The sequence below is a fragment of the Epinephelus moara genome, chromosome 3 (genome assembly GCF_006386435.1).
Source record: "Epinephelus moara isolate mb chromosome 3, YSFRI_EMoa_1.0, whole genome shotgun sequence".
NCBI lineage: Eukaryota > Metazoa > Chordata > Actinopteri > Perciformes > Serranidae > Epinephelus > Epinephelus moara.
In genome coordinates, this window is record NC_065508.1 from 29,531,499 (window position 1) to 29,553,013 (window position 21,515).

General features: G+C 40.2%; 1 protein-coding gene across 8 annotated transcripts in view; it reads left to right on the forward strand.

Moving 5' to 3' along the window:
• ncam1a (neural cell adhesion molecule 1a) overlaps positions 1-21,515 on the forward strand; it is a 415,597-nt gene that overhangs the window by 325,907 nt on the left and 68,175 nt on the right. For all 8 annotated transcript variants that reach the window (XM_050040213.1, XM_050040217.1, XM_050040215.1 and 5 more), the window contains exons 10-13: positions 323-507; positions 910-1,006; positions 4,892-5,059; positions 16,390-16,515. In XM_050040213.1, coding sequence (XP_049896170.1) covers positions 323-507; positions 910-1,006; positions 4,892-5,059; positions 16,390-16,515 — 576 coding nt within the window. The remainder of the gene's footprint in view (positions 1-322; positions 508-909; positions 1,007-4,891; positions 5,060-16,389; positions 16,516-21,515) is intronic.

The window sequence follows — 21,515 nt, forward strand, 5'->3', positions numbered from 1 at the left end:
AGTCGAATTCTTTTGGGCCACGGCTCCTCTAAATCTAAATCTTTCCTTGACCTTATGACAATGTCCAACTGAAGTGGTTGAAAAGGGAGAAAATATGTAAATGTTTTGACTGTTCAGATCCATTGCACAAGCCTACCTCAAAAAATTATGCACATGCCGTATTTATTACTGTCTAAAAAGAATAAACCTTTGCATTTTCACATTTTTTCCTCTGCTAGATGAACCCGATTGAAGGAGTAAACACTTTAGATTATCAGTAAACTCTTCCAAACATGCCTTGTTGTGACGTTTTCCATCTTCGCTCCCCTTTGTGTTGCTGCAGATGCTCCAAAGATCCTGGGTCGAGTGACAGTGTACACGTGGGAGGGGAACCCAGCCAACATCAGCTGTGAGGTTGAGGCTCACCCCGGAGCCTCAGTGGTTTGGTTTAGAGACGGATTCCAGCTGCCCTCTGCCAACACCACCAACATGAAGATCTACAACACACCGACCATCAGCTACCTGGAGGTCTGCTGCACCTCACTGACACACAAAAACACAGGGGTTAATAGAGTACAAAGAGATGTGTTAGGTTTTTTTTATGAATATTGTCAGGGTTTGAATAGTTGAGAAGTAGTTCTGGAGCAACTCTGAATCCAGGATTGTAATAGCAGACTAGTTATTAGGTACAGAGTGCTCAATGCTTTGTTAATGAACCAGTGTGTAATGATTCATTTCTACAGTAGATATCTGTGTATCTGTGATATATATCCACTTCCCACATGATTCACACACTGTTTACTGCCTATAAGGTACATATTGAAGTTCTTAAAGGGTCCACTCGGTACCTAGTTGTATTCTTTTCTTGTTCTCCTGCAGTGCCTCAGGCCCCTTGACCTCTCTGTGTTTGTGTCTTTTTCTGTTTCTCAGGTTACCCCTGATTCTCAGAATGATTTTGGGAGCTACAACTGCACAGCAACCAATGTGATGGGTTCTGAGTCCAAGGAGTTCCTTCTGATCCAAGCAGGTTTGTTCACCGAAAAATGTACCATTGTATTTAACTGAAGGTGTGTAGCGTTTTTATGCCTCTGTATTGGTGGCATTATGTTTTTGAGTTGTCTGTTGGTCCACGCCATTCTCAAGAGCCTCCAAGAGAATTTTCTTCAAATTTGGTACAAATATCCATTTGGATTTTACAATAAAATGATTAGATTTTGGTGGTCATGGGTCAAGCTCACTGTGCCCTTTCATCCATCTCATTCTCATGAACCTGATATCTCCAGAACACCTTGAGGGATTCTATTTTTCAAAATTTGGCACAAACAACCACTTTGAGACAAGGATGAACTGATTAGAATTTGGTGGTCAAAGGTCAAGGTCACTGTGACCTCATCTGTTGCATTCTTGTGAGTGCTGTATCTCGAGAACACCTTGAGGGATTTTCTTCAGATTTGGCACAAACATCCACTTTGAGTCAATGATAAAGCCATTAAAATTGTGTGGTCATAGCTCAAAGGTCAAGGTCATAATGACTTTATCTGTTTCATTCTCGTGAATGCGGTAGCTTGGGGACACCTTGAGTGAATTTCTTCAGATTTGGCACAAACACCCACTTTAACTCAACGATGAACTAATTAGATTTTAGAGGTCAAAGTTCAAGATCACTGTAACCTCACAAAACATATTTTTTTGCCATAACTCAGGAATGAATACACTGATTATGACAAAATTTCACGCAAATGTCTAATAGGATAAAATGATTACATTTTATATTCAGAAGGTCAAAGGTCAGCTTTACTGTGACATCATAATGTTCCGCATAAAACACTTCTCTGGCCATTACTCAACATCATATCTCAGGAACAGAAGGGGAGACATTTGGTCAGATACTGAATTGCTGACTCTAATCTTGGGTGTCCACCTTGAAACTGTGCTGATTGTAAAGATCTTCTGTGCTGCCGGGGGGGAGGATGTGTGTGAAGCATCCATGTTTTCACAGACACAGATGTAAACAGTAACTGCAGTTTGACAAGTTTATGGAAGCATACAAATGCAAATTGGTAATTCTAGTTTTACAATTAAACAACAGACAGATTTGGGGTAAGTGGGAAGTGCTAGCATTGTGATGACTTCACAGTGATGTGACAGCACCTACCTGGCCAGTCTGTGATGCTTTATGCCATGAAGAAATAGTGAAATAATACAACATTATGGATCCAAGCACCCACAGCGAAATGGTTGTTCCAAGGTCAGGTTTAATCCCCTGTGTGGGAACATAGTTAACAGCTCAGCAATATAACCAGGAGCAAGGCCCAATATAATTTATGGATAACATTTTAAAGTAAATTCTAAAGGCAATCAGAAGCCGGTGTTGAGAGCAAGGACATGTGAAATGTTGACCAAAAGGCAGCATGTAAACAGAAAATAAAGTCTGACCGTGCACAGAATCACAGGGCACTCCACAGCACAGACAGGTACAGTAATGAGCAAATATTCAAACCACAGTGGAACTGTCCTTTAAGGGCATATTTTCTTGGTATTTACTTGGTGGAAGGGTGTAGCATGGGCCAAGGAAGAATCCATTACATTTTGGAGGGGCTCCAAATCACGGCACAGATCACAAATTATTATTCACTTTTGTTAACACTGCAAGATAGGGCACTTGGCTTTGGCAGAATAAATGCCATACATCATGATAGTAAAGTTCAGAAGTGTCAAAACAAAGCCAGCTGTGGAAATATGATGACTCTATATCACAATCCACAATTCATGGGTATCAGTAATCCTCTGAGGAAGCCTACACGTCAACCATATTTGACATAATTCTAATAGTTTTGTAAATAGATCCAGACATATATTGTGGTTGCGCTTGCAGATTTGCATATCACAGAAGACTGGACAATTGGCCTTGGCAGAGGTCTGCGCTCTTTGAGTGCCCTTCTAGTTTGGTATGCAAATTGTTTTGGAGCCATTAGAGGAGGTAGGTCACAGAGGACCTTGTCTAAATACAGTGTAGTCGAATTAATTGTGCTAACAACCTCTGCTGCCACTGTGTAATATACTGTAGGCCCTTTGAGGTGTTTTCTCTCTGCTGTTTTATCTGCTGCATAACTCATTACCATGCCTAAAGTGACTCCCTCCCGCCATAGTAGGAATAAAAAGGGTACCAAAAAGAACCCCACTCAAATATGTCTTCACACCTGATTTTCCACATTGATATGTCAATGAGAAAATTTCGACAAGTGGCACGAGGCAAAGAGCTTCAGTAGACAAAATGATTTCAATTTCAAGGGTAATTAAACAGTCTCTGCATTACATACTAATGGTACACAATCCAGATAAGATTAGGTAGGTTTGTTATTACAGAAGGCGGATCATTTTCAGTGGTGTTCCTGTGTGCATGATGGCAGTGGGTGGCTCTGGGAAGTTTGCACACAGACACTGATTGATGATTAGTTGATTTCTCCACCTTTTAGCACAGAAAAAAAACATGCAGTGTTGTTTTGTAATTACCAGCACTGAGCAGTGCCTCCAGTACATTCAAACAAGACTTAAGTCGTTTGGTACGTAAAAACATATGACTATGATAATTTGAATGCACTCACTGGTGATTTTGTTGCTCCTGGAAATGTAAATGGCTGCAAGAGGAAAGGTCATGGCATCAGAGCAATCAAAGGGATTCATCCTCTGGGGAGCATGGTTGTGATTAGTAAATGTCTTGGTAGATTAAATTAGATTAAGTTCTGTTGGTTTTATTTACTTTATCAGCGCATTGGTCACGTGATCACAACCTTTCAAAGTACATGGGATATGTACAAAATTGGGTGCATTGCTTTTGTACAATTTATGAGAACAGCTTGAGAGAGTCCCTCAATTAAAACCCATGAATATACTGCATCATATTTTATGAACAAAAGTTTTAAAGAGACTTTAGATCCAAATTGAATGGATGGAATTAACACCCACATGACATACTTATTGCCATCATTAGAGCCTACCCCTGAAAGATAAAAAGACAGCATTACAGTATCATGTCTACAGAAGACCACTAAACTCTGTCCTGTCTTCATGAATCAAAGCAAAACTCAGGCTGGAGGTAAAGCTGTCGCTGCAGGCTCATTCGGGCATGTCCAACAGATCTTCAGTAATTTGGTGACCAGAGGCTTTGGGGCACCAGAGGCATGCCGGCAACCACAATTGTCAAAAGGGCTGATTTAGAGCAGTAAATTATCCAGTGTTGCAGTGAATGGTATTAATAGGAGCCAACCATATCAGCATTGGAGTCCTGCAACCCTACACTGTAGAGACACTAAATGTCATCATGTGTTATTTTGAAGGCTCAAATCAGTATTTCAAAGGCATTTTTTAAGGAATGAATTAGCTTTTAACAGTATATTAAAAAAAAAAAAATGTAATACATATTTGTATATCAGTTAGTCATGCTGTTCATTCAAAATACAAAGGTTTGGGAAGTACTGAGCATACAGCTGGATGGATGAGACTTGGATTATACTGCACAAGTTGTGTGTGAGTTTGTAAACTGATGTTTTGATAGAGTTTTGCTGCTGTTAATTGGGGTCCCCAATCAATCAAGTCAATATTTTTGCTGTTTTCCTTGGAGGCATGCAAGAAAAACAGTTGTCTTGATAAATTCAAGGTAACACGACCACACTAATTGATATATAAATGACCATTTTGTGTGTGAAGTATTCCTTTAATCAAATGGTATATTGAAAATTGCCATTTTTTTCTGTTGTTTCCCATAGACACTGCGCATCAATTAACAATGTATACTGGGAGTTACATGCATTTTGTAACTGATTATATTTTATTGTAATCTTTGTATAAGTGCCAGCTTTTAGAATGAGTTTTTAAATGTTTCTTTTTTTTTCTTGCCTGTGCTCTGTTGCAGACGTGCCATCATCACCAGAAATTAAGCTAGTGGAACCTTTCTCCAGCACCGCTGTGGTGAAGTTTGAGGAGCCTGACTCCATGGGTGGAGTGCCCATTATCAAGTACAGAGTGGAGTGGCGTTTGCCTGGCCAGGATTGGATTGGCAGTGAGCACAATGCTAAGGATGGTGAGTCCAACATTTCTCCTGAGCAAAGTTCACTAGTTGGTTGTTTTCTGCATCCCCTCGGCTATCAAAGGCACATGTACGAATCTGTGACGTCTCTATAGATTTAAAGAAAGCTCATGTAGACTTTTTTTAGCACCATATTTTTTCATTGACAACTGATCACAAACACCTGCTGTGACGTAGATTTCTGCTCAGTGTGATTCAGTGTTGAATTGCTCTTTTAGTCCCTGAGTCTCCATGCATTTCCCTTGAAAGCCTGGGAAAAAAATACTTTTAATCAAGCAAAGTGGATGCAAGGGATGTTATTAAATTCTCTCTTCAGGGTCAGTGTTCTCCGCGGTCCCTTAAGATGCATCACCTGCATCAGCTGCACCTTGGTACCGCCATTAAGCTATTTAAATCCTTAGCACCAAGTGACGCATCTTGCTTCAAAAGTCATCTCGCAGAAGACGGTTCTACTCAGTCTCCAATGTGTGATGATAAATAACAGAAATCAGTTTAGAAATTCTGACTGTTAGTCATAAGACTTTAACTCTTTGAGTACCAAAATAATCCACATATTGTGATTGTAACAGTGCAAAGACACTTTTCGTGGAGCAGCTTTCACAAAAATATAATATTTCTTTAATTTATTGTGCAACTTCAAGCGAATACACACTAACTACACTCCCTGCGTCTCATTCCTGAAATCTCTAAGGACATTTGCACACAAAAAACCTCAGTACTAAAAACCTACTTAATGAACGCGGTGGAAAACTCTGGTTTGCCCGTAGGCACCTGTGTATGTTCATGAATGCCAGTCAATCGTAATTGACAGAGCGCACCTGCTTGCCAGCAATTAGCATACATCCCCACCCATGAACAACAAGTGACCGCCATATAAGGACATGATAATTACTATGGATAGGTGCATCCTGTCGACCTGCGAACATGGAGCAATTGAGAAAAAGAAAAAGAAATATTTGGCCAACACAGAGATTGAAGTTAATTTAGGTGAAGTGGGGTTGAGATAAACATTTTATTTTCTTCTGTTATTAGTAATGTGACAGGGACAGGTAAATCAAAGGCCGGAAGGAGGTAACAGGTGCCATTAACTCCATGTCCTCTGTTGTAAGAACCATCCAAAAAGTTAAACAAAAATAGTTCCGACAGGAGACAGCTCTCTGCTGTAGACGAGCGCATTGCTTGTCACTATTAAAACATCTTAATACAGGCAGTATAATGTCGGCAATAACCCATCGTTAAGTTTAATAACAAGTAAGATAGTCTGGTGTAAAATCACACCGTCTCCCTTCAACTCTTTGTCGGATTCGGATTTACCAGCTGCAGTTTTCCCACGTTCACGAGTCTTATTAAACCAAAACAAAATCTGAAATAATGTTTACGTCTCCCACGTAGCATCTCCGGAAAAAAAAAAAGAAAAAATCAATACAAATTAAAAATGAAAGTTTGTTCTTTTCTCCATAAACATGGTCCATACGTTCCTAAAACACCAACTGTCAACTCCATCCATTCATATACAGATATTGACTGTATGTTGAAAACTTGTAGGCATACAAGCAAAAAAAACATCATAATTATCATTGTTTTTATTATCTTAGAGTCTGTTTATTTAGAGTGCATCTCCCACATGAAGGAAATATGGGTCAAAGCCGCAGAAAACACTTGTGCTAGCAACAACAGTTAATCCAAACATGACAGTAGCTGATGTCAGGAGGAGAGGTGGAACACAGCGTAGCCTAAATGACAGTCAGCTCACACACTGACAGGCCCCAGATAATATCCCCGTCCCACTGAGGGTTTGTGGCTCTTACAAATCTGGATGGTTCTCTTCTTGTCTGCCACATGGGACGTATCAGTCAGTGGCTGACAGCCTCCACTGTCAACTCAAGGCCCAAGAGCCGCCTGTCATGCACAAAACAAAACACCCACACAACAACTGTAAATGTTACCAAAAATATCTCATTCAACCACATCAACCACCCCACACACCCAAACCTTTCCAAAGCACACATACACTGAATGCACCATGTGTGTTTGGACTGCGCATGCATACATTTGTTATAGTATATATGTAGTACTAATACGGCAAATCTGGATTACTAATAGGTATTAAAGCTACAACATTAAGCTACATCTTACACCAGGGAGGACTTGAGAAATTTGTGACTGATAAAGAATTATCAAGTGGCTAAAATGTGTCAATAAAAAGGATATAGAGTTGAAAGTGTCTCACAGTATTGTGAACCAGGGCTGCCATCACATGTTTGAAAGCAGTACTGCCAGATATAAATACCACACCCATCACTGTGGCTCCATATATGACTGACTACAGCTGCAGTGTGCACTTACACGAAGGTACAAGTCAAAGTACACCTGCTTTGCTTTCTACTGCACCCTGTTGATCTGGCTATTAACTCTTCATATTTTAAGTTTTATGCATCAGATATCTTTGTTTGCCTGTTTCATATATGGTCTGTAGGGTACATTAATACATTGTCGCTAAATTTATGATGCAAATAGATTAAACATACCCATCCCTGCTGCATCATAATGGCAGAAGGCTTGTTGCCCTGTCCTTAAAACAGGAATGTGTAAAGTAATGAATTAATTGCTATTGTGCCATTTGTGTGACTCTTACTCTGCTATATTTGGTTACACTTTATATTAATATGTACGCCTGTAACTAGTTGCTTATTAGCATGCATATTAGCAGCATATTAGCCCTTTATCATTCATTTTAAAGCAGTATAAAGCACGTATTAATGCCTTATCCTATATGACTACTAGGGGTGGGGGAAAAAAATCGATTTTTAGATGCATCGAGATTCTGTCTTGAACGATGTGAGCATCGATCTGGAAAACTCATAATCGATTTTAATTTTATTTTTAGATTTATTTTTCAAATTACCGTAACTCCTCGACCATTCACGCTATCGACGTAATTCCTACGGATTCTGAAAGCTGAGAAGCGGAGCTTTTCAGTGATATACGGTAGTGACGATTACCTGTGGAGGAGGGGAGGGAAGTGAGCACAGCAGGAGGAGAGTGACAGCTGACGAGGAGAGTGCGCGTTGGAGTGATTTAGCGGTGTTTTAGCGGAGTTTTGGTGAGTTTTAGTGGAGTGATTTAGCGGTGTTTTAGCGGAGTTTTGGTGAGTTTTAGTGGAGTTTGGGTGGCGTTTTCTTTGTAAATAACATTTAGTGTTGTAAATAATAGTATTTGTGGTTTTTTGAGAGTTTTTGAGTTTTTTTATGCCGTGTTTTTGGGTGTTTTTGCCGTGTTTTCGTCGTGTTTTCACCATAGTTCGTAGTATTGCCATCATTCGTCTTTTTTGCAATAGTTGGTGTTTTTATAGTTCATAGATAGTTATAGTCAGTTAGAGTTTTGTAAATGCTGGAGGAGAAATGTCGAGGAGGTCTGACGAGGGACAGGAGAGTCCCGTTGAGATTTGTGGATGAGGAGGATGGACCTGAGGAAACTGGTGGAGTGAAACAGTTAGTCATCTCAACCACAGTAAGTAATAGGCCTACAGTTTGTATGCACCGGATATGTATTCCCAGCTTTATTACAAAAATGTTTTTCAATATCTAGTGTAAATTTTCATATTAGCTCGTTTTAGAATCGAGAATCGTTTTATAATCGAAATTGTTGCCCTCGGAATCAGAATTGTCGTGAGGTGCCTAGAGATTCCCACCCCTAATGACCACATTCTACAACTGCTGTGCCATACACATAAAGAGTTTTCCATCAATAACCTCCTTATTACTGCTTATTAAAAGTAAGTAAGGAGGTTGTTGTACATGAATCACAATCTCAATAGGCTTTGCTCAGTGTAAGCCTTATAAGGTGGTAGTACCACAAAAAGAGTCAGGCCCTGGCCACACAGAAAGTGTTTTAGCAGCTGGAGGCCCCTTTTTGTAATTGTTTTTAATGAGAATGAAGCTTTTTGCTCACTGTTTTTGCGTTGCGACGTGCCTCACGTTTCTGCGCTCTAGGCGCCTGGCGTTTTTTGCCGGAGTGCTCTTCATCATCTCGTTTTTCCGTCACGTTTTTTTCCCATTGTACAATTGGATGATTTGAGAGGCCGGCCCTCTGTGGTGGTCATGACAACAAGTTTACAGTTGGAGAAACTGGTGGTAGTAGTTGCTGGATACCCAGAGCTATACGGCCTGATGATAGACAGCAGGTTGTCAAACTGCCCCTGAGTGATCCTAAAATATGCCTGGGAACGTCCATGATGGAGGAGAAGCTCCTGGACCAACTGGTGGTACTCCCCATGATCCAGCCTCTTATTTAGGGTTTCATGTACCCACACAGATCTCTGTTTATCTGATGATAGTAGGGTTGGGTCAGTATGAGAAAAAAAAAAAAAGCCCAGGTTTTTGTGAAAAACCGCATCAAGTCGGTAATACCAGATTTTCGCAACTTGGGGGCGCAGTTGACTCATTTAAAATAAAAAACAACGACAAATAAATTTGCAGGTTTGGCTTACTCAATCAGTGCAAACAAGGGTTGCCTCCTTCGTCTGGCTCAAAGCCAAAGTGTTGCCATATTGGCGCATTCTTTGATTTCTTCGAGACTAAATTGTCCGCCATTATCGACTCCCCAGGCTACAGTAGAGGCCTCAGCGCATGCGCACTCACACCCCCTAGCTCAGTCCCTGCCCCACCCCCACCCCCCTCTCTCTCCTGCTCGATGTGCGCTTAGCGAAGAGGCAGACACAGGCTGTAAAATGATGTATGCGGTCCAGTCAGTCTCAAAAAAACAAAACACCCGGTCCAAGACGGAGTACCGAACCGAACTGGTATTACCGAGAACCGACCCAACCCTAGCTGACAGCCTCTCACCCTCATCCAGAGCTACAGACAGTACCCTCTGCCTCAACATTTTAGGACCTAGACACTAATTTCAGTGAACGCTAGATTGATTACACAGGAAGGGTAATATAAGGATGTAATGGGGTGGTTGCCTGGCAACAATAAAAAGGTGCAGAAAGATTTTTTTTTACTAGTGGCCTCCGATTTCTTTAAAAAAATGTTAGCGTGGTGCAAAACACTTTCTGTGTGATCATGACCTCATTCTCCCTTAAAAACACTTGATAAAAATGAGCTATTCTCATGTAACAAAACACAAAACTACAAATGTTAACTCTAAAACTCTAAATGAAATCTCTCTTAACTCAGAAAATGTTTCCCATTATAAAGCGAGGTCTTCCTCATAACTGATCCACTAGTAGTTTGACACTTATTAACCCACACAGGCTCCATTCTGAAGTTGGCTCCTCTTCACACTGAGTAAATCCATTACCACACACAGCTATTGCAATTAACAGACCCCTCTCAATCAGGTCGGAGAGGATTGATTACATACATACAAAATATATGACAATATGTGGTAATTAGAAGGTTATTGATGTTAAACTGATGTAGTTAATGGTCTAGTGGTTACTGGGTATGGTCATGCAGAATAAGGCACTAAAGGGATAGATCAGATTTTTTTTGAAGTGGGATTGTATGACATATTTGTCAATAATCAGCGTATTACATAGAAAAAATGTGACTTTGGTGAATCTGAACTAACCCTTTTAACCCCAAAATCCCACAACAACACAAACAAAATAACTGAACGAGGCAGCAGTCAACCAGCAGCTCCTTTGTTTAGCAATATTAAATCACTGTTTTTCTTGATGGAGTCTGGCTTTAAAGAGAGCGATTTACTGCTTCATTTTCTCAGTGGAAATCACTGTCTGACATTAAGGTAAAGGACTGAAAATACTCAATACAGCAAACACTTAAACTGATATTGATTGTTTTTTTAGGCAGCTAAAATGCGTTTTGTTGCGGACCCCTTCACAGCAGTAGATTGCTTAGCTTCCAAGTCAGACTCCAGCCTGCTCCTTCAAAACAGGAGGGCGCTGACGAACATCTACTGTATGTTATATACTGGCTAAGGATAAGTACCCATACAACCCCACTTCAAAAAATCTGAACTGTCCCTTTAATAAGTGTTTTAATATAAAAATAAAAAGCCAGTATGCATGCTAATAAGCAACTGGTTAATGGTGAATGTGTGTACTTTAATATGAAGTGTTACCCTATGTTTTCTTATCGTTAACAAATCCCCTAAAAGAACAAACTCAACAATGTGTTGGTCCATCTCTCAGTGCTCTCTGACTCAATACTTGAGCAACTCCCCTCAGGATAAATAAAGTTTTATCTTATCTAATCTTGCCTTTCCAGACAGCTTTGTGGCCTTACTGAAAATGTTACTCTTTCAAAACTGGTCACAAATATATAGTTTATTTTTTTAACTGGCAAAATGATTTCTTCAAAAAGCTAGGCACTTTGATTTTTAGCAAATGTTATTCAAACGGGGATAGAATAGAGAGTGCATTTGTTGGAGGCTATTTTCGACAGCAGGAAGGTGTGCGTGGGATTGACTCAAATTAAATTATAGTCAGCGTGTTCACAGTAATGAAGCAACATGCCACTCATGTACCTCATTGATGTGTTTATAATAGATTTTTGGACAACAATTGAGTTGTATGGCACAGTGGAATAAGATATATCAGGCTTTGCCTACATCAACAATAACTGTCAGCTGGAGCGAATAATTTTTTTCATGGGATTTGTTGACAAAAATAAAAAAATATTTCCAGGCTTATCCTCTAATTGTTGCAAAGGTGTCAGAATCCACACAGACAAACACAAGGCACAAATATGTTTCATGTATCAGGGTTAAATTTGAAGAATTAAACAGAGCCATGAGGTTTTATTTGTGTTTGTGTCAATAAAATGTGATGTAAGTGCTGTATTTTTAAATATAGCTCAGAACCTTAGCAAATAATCAGCTGAGGAACACAATAGGCCAGATAATTTATGCTATATGTTTCCTGTATACCTTCAAAGATTGATTTTCTCAGACATCAATATACTGTCCTGGATGCTGCAGTAAGCATGCACTGACTGTAGCAACACCGTGATTAACACACACCAAAGTCTGTCCAATTTGTAACAACTGTTATGATTTGTGGAGAAGATAACCTTTTAGAAAAGCCGAGGAAACCAGCATGTGGAAATCATTGGTAAATTACTCCAGGGCAGCTGGAAATCTCATCTGAACATGAATGGTTTCTGCAGCAGCATCAGTTTTACTGATGCTGGTGGTGCTAAAAGCTCAGTTGTGAATTAATTTGGCCTTATGCTTTTTAGCTGTATTCATACAGTTTCCCCCAGCACTCACTTATGCATGTTTCATTCTGAAAGTCACTCTCATTGAGACGTAAATGTGAATCACATTCAGAATTTTCTATGAGTCACTGTAACAGGAAAAAAATCTCAGCCGTTTTGCATCAGCGCCTAGATTCATTCTCGGCCATGAAATGACCATACTTTGTGTTAAAGGGTGAGATACTAGCCAAGTGGCTTTTTAAGACAAAAGTCAAGAAACACATCTCTGTGTTTATCCTGATTGAAACCCTGTTTGCTTACATGATAATTACATTCATTTATATTCAGTAACTGCTTATCTTGTTAAGGGGTCAGTACAGTACCTTTGGAACCAAAAGTAACCCTTCAGACATGGTACCTAGACCCTAGTGTTTCCACTGCAAACAGTCCTCTTAAATGTGGGCGGGGTTGTTGTCACTCACTGCTCCGTCCAGCACTCGCTGTATTTCCTCATCAGCGGTGACACAGATGGAAGTCTGCACCTGGTTTATCGTCCACAGAACGAGGCTGCACACCGAGATTTTCAGAACAAAATAGAACAGGCTGCAGTGAGAGTCTCTCTCCATGGGATATTTAAAAATAGCAGCTTTGTGCATTTAGTCCTTCTCAGGCAAGCTCAGGGGTTTAGTGTTGCTGCAGCCCACAGGAACGACGCTCCACAGTATGAACAGTGGTTACATGAGCCTCAAAACCAGACACAACTCAGCCCTGAGCAGAGTGACTGTCCTCTACTGACCAATCAGACTGCAGTGTTCACAGCTCCACCTTTTAGTACCAGATCTGTGTGCTAGGTACCCCAACAGAGGGGAGACCAAACATGAAGACGGTAAGGAACGGTTCTGTTGGTACCATCCATAACTTATACAGTAGAAACGGAAAAAACATGTACTGAACTGGACTGTGCCGTACTGCTCGGTGGAAACAGGGCTACAGAGACAGACAACCATTCACACTCACATTCACACCTACGGACAATTTAGAGTCACCAATTAATCTGCATGTCTTTGAACTGTGAATGGAAACCGGAGTACCTGGAGAAAACTCACGCTGACATGGGGAAAACATACAAACTCCACACAGAGGGGCTCCTCCACCCTGGGTCCAAAATGGGAGCCCTCTTGCTGTGAGATGACAATACTAACCACTACACCAATGTGTCACCAATGATGAAAACAGTGTAGTACATTTTAATTTTGCAAAATGTTACCCTCCAGAAAAACAACAATTCTGCACTTTAAGGAATTCTTCACACATACAATTGAAGTTATAAAAATGCTTTCTTGTCAGGTGATTACTGGTTAATTGATTTTATCCATACAAATTGCATTAAAGATTACAGAAGCAGGTTTGCCTAATTGTTTTCAGTCTACTACACGTGACCCCCTTTGTGTTACAATTTATCTTGTTTTTCTTCTACATAAACCACTAATCATAAACCACAGAACCCTGCTGTGATTAGAACTTGCCCTTTTCTTGGCATTAGCCCCTCATTATGCTGGACTGCTTAGCCCCTGTGCTCAATGGCCATTACAGGCAGATATTCTATTGGCCACAATCCGGACAATCTGTCTCTGTCTCACACTGGTGATTGAGTCTCCATGAATAATCAAGTTATATTCCAGTACTTTCCAGTCTGTCTGTGATGTCATGCTGCACGTGCAGTGTAATCATGAAACCTCAAAGCTTGCAGCTACTGCCTGCTCTGGATTTATGAGTGACCTCTAATGCAGGGGAAATAGATAATGATCACATTACCTAAGGTAAAGGAAGTACAGTCCTGTGTTTCCAGGTGAGATCAACATGTACACTACAATATATCAAAACGGTAATTTGGATCAAGCTACATTAGAGTACAGTTGAAATAAAGTAGCATGCTATGCATTGCAGTGATGTAAAAGACATGTATGGTTTGTTCAGTTTTATACTGATGATACGATCACCTAAGATATCATCTGATGGGCTATTCTTGCCGTTTGCTCAACACAATTATCAGACACGACATGTAACAGAAAAGAAGTTTGTCCTACCTAATGCTAAAACCTAGCATGATACAGAAAACAGGCATGTACAGGGCCATGGACAAGTGAAATCCATTGCCAGCGCATATGTTTGTTAATCATGAGATTGTCGTGAGAATTAAAAATAAACCTGGGTGAAAGTAGAGATCATCCCAGGACGATAATGAGTTGTGTGTTTTGTAAATACGCTTTTTTCTTGACATTAAATATGTGAAAGCAGAGGATGGATAAAAACATAATTCAAGGTCAGTCAGGCAGGGATTTCTGTTTATTGAAAATTACTTATGATAAGTATGAAGATCAAAAAGTTTGCTATGGATTCCTTGGAACTGTGATTGAGTTATAATTCTGTGTTTTGCTTAATTTGAGTTATAGGGATGACAATTTTGTCTCTTTGTTGTGTCTAATGTTAAACTGACAAGATTAGCTGTTTTGTTATCTGTGATATTATGTTTAAGTGTGTATGACTGTGTTGACCCCAGGAAGAATAGCTGATGCGTATGCTGGTGCTAATTGGTGTCCAAATAAAGAAAGAAAAAGATAATAGGCATCTGAGAGTTAATTACCAAATTAAATTATTTTATTTTTTTTTCAGTTTCTTATAGTTATTTTTTTTCAGTGGAAAGTGAGATAGTATACAACAGTATGCATTTGAAAACAGGATTAACAGGAAATACATAAGCCACTAGACTATACTGTCAAAAAGAGTAATTTTACTTAGCAAAACACAGGAGTTGCTGATATACGATACGATACAATGCGATACGAGACGATACGATATGATACAGCCTCTATATTGGTTAGTGTATAGGTTTAAACAGAGTAAAAGTATTCAAATATAACGCACACTTACACTGATAATGATATTTTTAGGTGGCTAAAATACATTTTGCTGCAGCCTGGTCAACAACAGTACCTCCAATGAACTCTTCAGAGTCTGTTTGTGTTTCCAAACCAATGCTGAAGAATCCAAATCGTTTCAAATGGCCGAAGGATCGGCTGCAACAATCAGATCTTTAAAAAACGTTTGATTCAGTTCTTATTGTGTCAGTTTTATTTGTATGTGTGGCTGTGACAGATAGAGTAATTTGTTGTCTTATTTTAATGATGAGATGTGTTTGCTGTAGTGTCAAAGTGCTCGATATAAAAAGAGCAGCAAAAAGTCTGATTGATGTTATAGGTATTTTTAAGGAAAGAGGGTAAAAAGAGCATTTAGTCTCCGTATCAGTAGACTCAGTTTATCAAAGAAGATAGCAAAGCAGCACAGTACATAAAATAAGCACAGCAGAAACATCAGATAGGTCACACTAAAGTGTTTAACTTTATCTCTTTAAACATTACAGTTAAATTTAAAAATGACAAATGAAATAAACAAGTTTGCCAATTTCACATATCTCTGCTATCGAAATAAAATCCTGACTGTCTACCTGGAAGTGATTGTTGTTGGTAGGATGATGTCAAGCTGATTCAGTCTGTAAACAAACAGAAGACAAAAAGCAAAACCAGAAAATTGTAATACTCCATTAATTACCACAAAATGGTTCCTAGTCCACTTGAGTTCTACAGAGAGTAACGATACAAATGAATATCAACAGCCATCTAATATGGCAGAATCAATGGAACAGGGAAAGGCAAAAAGAAATGCCAGAGAAAAAGTGAAATATGTGACAACCACCACAAGTCAGCAATAACTGAAACAAAATAACATCTTTGTGAGATTCATCAGTTTTTGTTCCAGTGAGTTTCAGAAAGAAAATCTATATTTACTTATGTGGACCTATCACAGACTGTCTTCCCAAGGAAAAAACGACTGCATCAGATCTTTGGTTAAATGCCTAAAAAGGCCTATGTTTACATTTTTCAAACAAAGCATTGTTCTCTAGTTACTCACAAAAGACTGACATATTGCATGAATAACAGATGGCTAAGCTTTAATTTAGCCTCCACACACAGTTAACCATAACAGATGTTGTTACATCTCACGCACATAAAGAACAAACAACACATTGTGCCTTTATTTTCTGTTCATTCTTGGTTCCCTGTACACCTGCATGGACTAACACCCACTTGCCTCCAACAGACATGACCACGATCACCATTGTTGGCCTGAAGCCAGAGACCACCTATGAGGTCAAGATGTCAGCCATCAACGGCAAGGGCGAAGGCGAGAGCAGCCCGGCCAGGACTTTCAAGACCGAGCCAGTCCGTAAGTACTGCCCTCGCTGCTCGTGTCCCTGCCCTCAGTAAGCGCTCCTCTGACCCCGTTGCTTTGAACCTAATGCTGTTGCTCACTCCACCGCCTGCTCATGTCTAGCTGAGCCCAGATGCTTTCACCCCTACTCTCCTCTATTCTCCAGCCAAGCCCCCCGGTGCAGTCTTTTTCCAGCCAGGCCAGAAGGAACCACGATTCACAATGCCACTTCATAATCCAACTTGGTTAATAGTGTTAACTGTGCAAAGCATAATCTGTGTGTCTTTATCACTGGGCAGTATTATGTGCCTCTGTCCTCATGAATGTTTGCAGCGGGGAAGGCAGAGCGTGCCTCCTTCCATTTCGCATTGCTCTGTCTTTTTAGCTCACAACTCAGGTGATTTAGTGAAAGCTTTCTGGAAAGTACTTGTGCATTTCTAAGGCTGATTTATACCTCAGTGTGAAGAAGTGTCAGCTCTGTATTTATAGTTCAGTGACGGCGCACATTGTTAATATAGCAGCCAGGGGTCAAGCCCTACTGAAGGTTGTTTATATTTCGTGAAGGAAGTGGCAGCGCATGATGAAATGTTGGAGGCGGAGGGAATTTTCTATCTCGCTGTGTTTGTGGGAAAGTAGAAAGAGTCACCTTAACGGAACAAGGGAGATACAAGAACACCTACTTGTCAGGCAGATGAGGGGAGTTCTGACCATGTCACATTTCATCGTCAACCACCACGGCTTTGACACCAGTTTGCAGGATGTTTTGGAGCGACTTGCTGTCACCCTCCGTGTTCTCACCTTTTAAGTCCTTTTTGGTGAATAATCTGGCGTCAAATCACAGCTGTGTTAGACATATGGCATCGACTGCATCCTAACAGCAAATAGCAGGTGCACAACACCTGTCATCACCAATCAGAACGCGCTGGCTTGACATTAAATGCATCAATTTTGTGTTTATTACATGCGACAACATGTCAGCTAATGCTTTCTCATTGAATGATAAAAGGGGCCGAAAGAAGTGGGGACGGAAAGATAAGATTTCACTGATACCAGTGCCATTATTGATTCCGTCTATCAGTTTGGGTCTTTATCAATTTCTTCATTGATTCTTGATCAATCCTCTGTGTAGAAAAAACATAGGCCTGCACAGGTTTTCTAAAATGGATGAAATAAGAGACTATCTATACAGCATTTGTTTTCATTTCAGTTTTCTTAGTCAAAGATCAAACCTGTCTGCATGGTGCTAATGTAATTACAACAGGATATTTGCCCTCGGTAAGCGACCTGCTGCTCGGTTTGGAAGCAGTAACACTGCGTTGATTGTCAAATACATGGCATTCCTGGAATTTAGGCCTGTGTTGTGTAGACAGATGTTTCAGCATATTGCTGATGTTTTCAGCCTCACTTGAAATTATCGTTTTACAGACATTACAAGCAGCACTGTTGTCATTTTTCATTTTTTTTCAATGAAGCCACACTTTAAACCGTTTCTTCCTCTCTCCCGGCTCCTGTTGGTTGCAGGCTTCCAGCAGTTTAGAAGCATGAGTTTGAAGTCATTAGTTTTTGCAACTGTCAGAAAACCATGCCGGCATCGTTTAAAGGAATTGATAAGCTCGGAGACACATGATTCCAATGGACTGGATAATTTAGAAACAATTCTCGAATGGAACCAGTTCAAGATTACTGTCCTGATAAAGAAGTCCAAAAATTGCTCTTATACTGAAGCTGAGAGGGTGCCTCCTATACAGAGGAGAACAGTTTTCTCCAACATCTGATTGACCAACATGTTCTCATCCCAAGTTGTCACATATCACCGCTTTGTCAGTGGCCTTTCGTGTCTACATATTACACACTAGGTATCTTCCTGCGTCCGCCGTTGATGTTCCGGGATGCTGCCACTAATGCCAGGATGTCAACAAAAGTATATAGTTAGTTTTAGGCAACAAAAGCACGTAGTTAGGTTTACAAAAACATCATGATTTGGCTCTACATTCATACAAGAAGCAAACACCAGGCTCCTGGGTAAAAGTCCGTGGTTTGTTGGATCCATCCACCACCACTCTTCCCTGCCCTATAGGGACTTTCCAGGTCCTTAAATTACGTTGTTACTGGCAGAATTTTTACCCGACCCCATTCTTATCATACGGCCACCACTGTTGCCATCTGGCCAGGTTATGAACTGACATCGCCTGTCCGGATATATACTGCTGCGACAAGTGCCAAACGTCGGCATATCATTACACTCTGAAAGGTTACATCCGGTCAAATTACAAACTGATGCCGCCTGCTGGTATATCATACAGCTGCGAAAGTTGGCTTTTGGCGTCAGGTGTCACTGACAAAGCGGCGGTATCGGACGACTTCAGAATGAGAACGGCTGGATTTACATTGCAGTGCAGTAAGTGTTTCATAAAATACCACATGATATCATAGAGTAACTTTTCACATTGTAACATGAGAAAAGAGCCTCACTTCCTGAAAGCAATAAGTATGATAATTGGAGGCTACATACTGTAGGTCTTTTTCCGAATGTTTGATTACAGGTGAGAAACTTGCAGTTTCAAGGATAATTCTGCTTTATTGCAGCTTTGGTATTATTTTCATGGTGTCAGTTATCATTTGTATGAGGTATGAAGACATTATATCTGCCAACTAATTTCCAAGAACAAAGCAACATTGAACAAAGTCAGGAAACATGAGCAGTAAAATGATCAAAAATGTTGTAGTCAAGACAACAGTTTAGCCAGATGATCGAAACCCTTTTATTCGGAGGTCAAATCCAAATTGATTGCAACAGAAATGTTGGTAAGAATCCCTAATTGGACAAGATATGGACAAGAGATATGCATGCTCAACTATAGTAAGCACAGCGGGTCAAAACTAAGCCAGAGAAAAATACTATGGTTGTTTAGAATGGACAGTCTGGTTAATGATTTTATTTTGTTTTTGTTTTCGGATTGTCTGACTCATCTGTGTTTCTCGTCCTGTCAGACTGTGTTCCCAGTTTCTTTGGTGGGTTACATGATGATTATTACTGATAGAAATGATGACCCAAACTTCTAAAATAAGACCCAAATCATGATAAACCAGAATTATCCTTAAATCCTTCTCTCCACTGCAGAGCGACTTTATCCAGGCTGCAATTAGAAGGCAACAGACCTATTTCTCAGTCAGCGTTTCAAATCAAGGTCATGAATAAATCTTTGTTTTAGTTTGTACCAGCCTCTGTGTCACGCTTCCATCTGTGCTTCATCACCCTGCTGCTTCTGTAGAAAAAGCCCTCCTCAGCATCCTCCTTATTTTGCCTGATTCCCTAAAGAGGGAGTCGTTGTCCTACTTCAAGATGTCTCAGCAAAAATCAGTGTCTGATGTATTATTTGAGGTTAGACTAGTCTAACTAGAATTTCTTTTTTCAGATGTGTAAACTTGGGATTGAGGTTAAACATTTAGCTACAGAAGTTAAATCAAAAAAGGACATGTAGAAATTAGCTTAGACTGTTTGCTGTTGTCATATAAACGGACCTATTATGCTTTTCCTTATTTTCTGTTTTATAAACAAATTGTAACAATGTTGGATGTTCATATTTAACCTGGAAAAAAATTTAAGCGAGGTAAAAATATGGAAAAGTAATGTCTGTGAGCATAAATCTCAGGCTTTAGACTGTTCTGAATCCTCTGTTTCCAATGCTCTTTTATACTTTGGAGACATGATAACATCAGCTGGGACAGATTTTTTTTACAGGGTCATCTGCTCCAGGCACTTTACTGTACGTAGCCTACACTGCTACATGTAGCTACATGCAACCTCTGTTGCCAATATTGTTATTTGAATAACAATGACTTTGACTTTGAATCATATTCCTACTGCACCGTGTCCGGCTGTGAAGATTTTGGTTTAGAAGCTTTAATTGGAGATTTTTCACGGTAGAAAAGTGCCAGTGTACTCTGTTATAGTCATTCCTCAGCTGTAATGATGGTGCAGGGATACCTGGATACAGAAGACCCTGAAACCAGGCCCTCAGGAAGTGCGCCGGGCTTTGAAGCCAATTTTCGTAGCAGCCAAACAGTGAAATTACAATTTTATGATGCCACTGGGCCCAAAAAGACTTTTTCCCATAGACTTACAATGGGAAGGAGACATCTCTAAATCAGTGGATACATTATGTCAAGCATCACAACCCCTGTGAAATGACTCATTTTACTTTTAATGGATTTGATATTTTCAGTACAATAACATTTGGAAAGTCCAGAAGAGCCACAAGAATAACTAGTTCTCTCCCTGTTCCATTTAGCAGAGCACTAAACCAGAAGTAGCTGGTTCGGTCGGCCGAAGTCTTTAGTGTGCCTGCTCTATGGACCCAGTGATGCAAAAGCAGCACTGATCATCCGGGTCACTTTATACGTTGCAGTTGAACGTTCTTGGCTTCATGCACCACTGAGCAACTTTCATAGGAATGAACAGGGTCCCACCTCCAACACTGTATCAAGCAGTGTTTCTCAAAATCACGGATGCTCCCTTGGTAGAATGTCTTCTTCCAAGTCTCGTCCTACAGAGACTAAGCAAGACTTCTTTCTAGCATTCGGTGAACACATATTAGAAGAGGCTAGCAATTGCCCAGGTGTGTGTGTGTCACTGAAGAGGCCCTGCCTTCAATTCGAAGAATTGAGGGTACTTAATGTGGCTGAGGATACAAACATGCATCCTTGAAAATTCTCTGAAGGAAGGACTCGGTTCTCAGGTAGAATTCAAAGGATCCGTGACGCTGGAACAGTCCTTTGGCGAGATTCAGTGACGTAGCCTCCTTGAAATTCAGACGTTCAAGGATCCTTCCTTGACTTTGAGAATCACTAAAGGTCTCTTTATACATCCATGCTGGAGATGCTGACCAGTCATAGCTGACATGGCTTTTTCAGTAGGGGGGTTTAAAGAGACAGGCGCTAAAACAGAGTTCTGGCACCTAGTAGCGTTATAGCAGAAACCCAAATTCAAGCATGAACCCAAAACTAAGCATAAT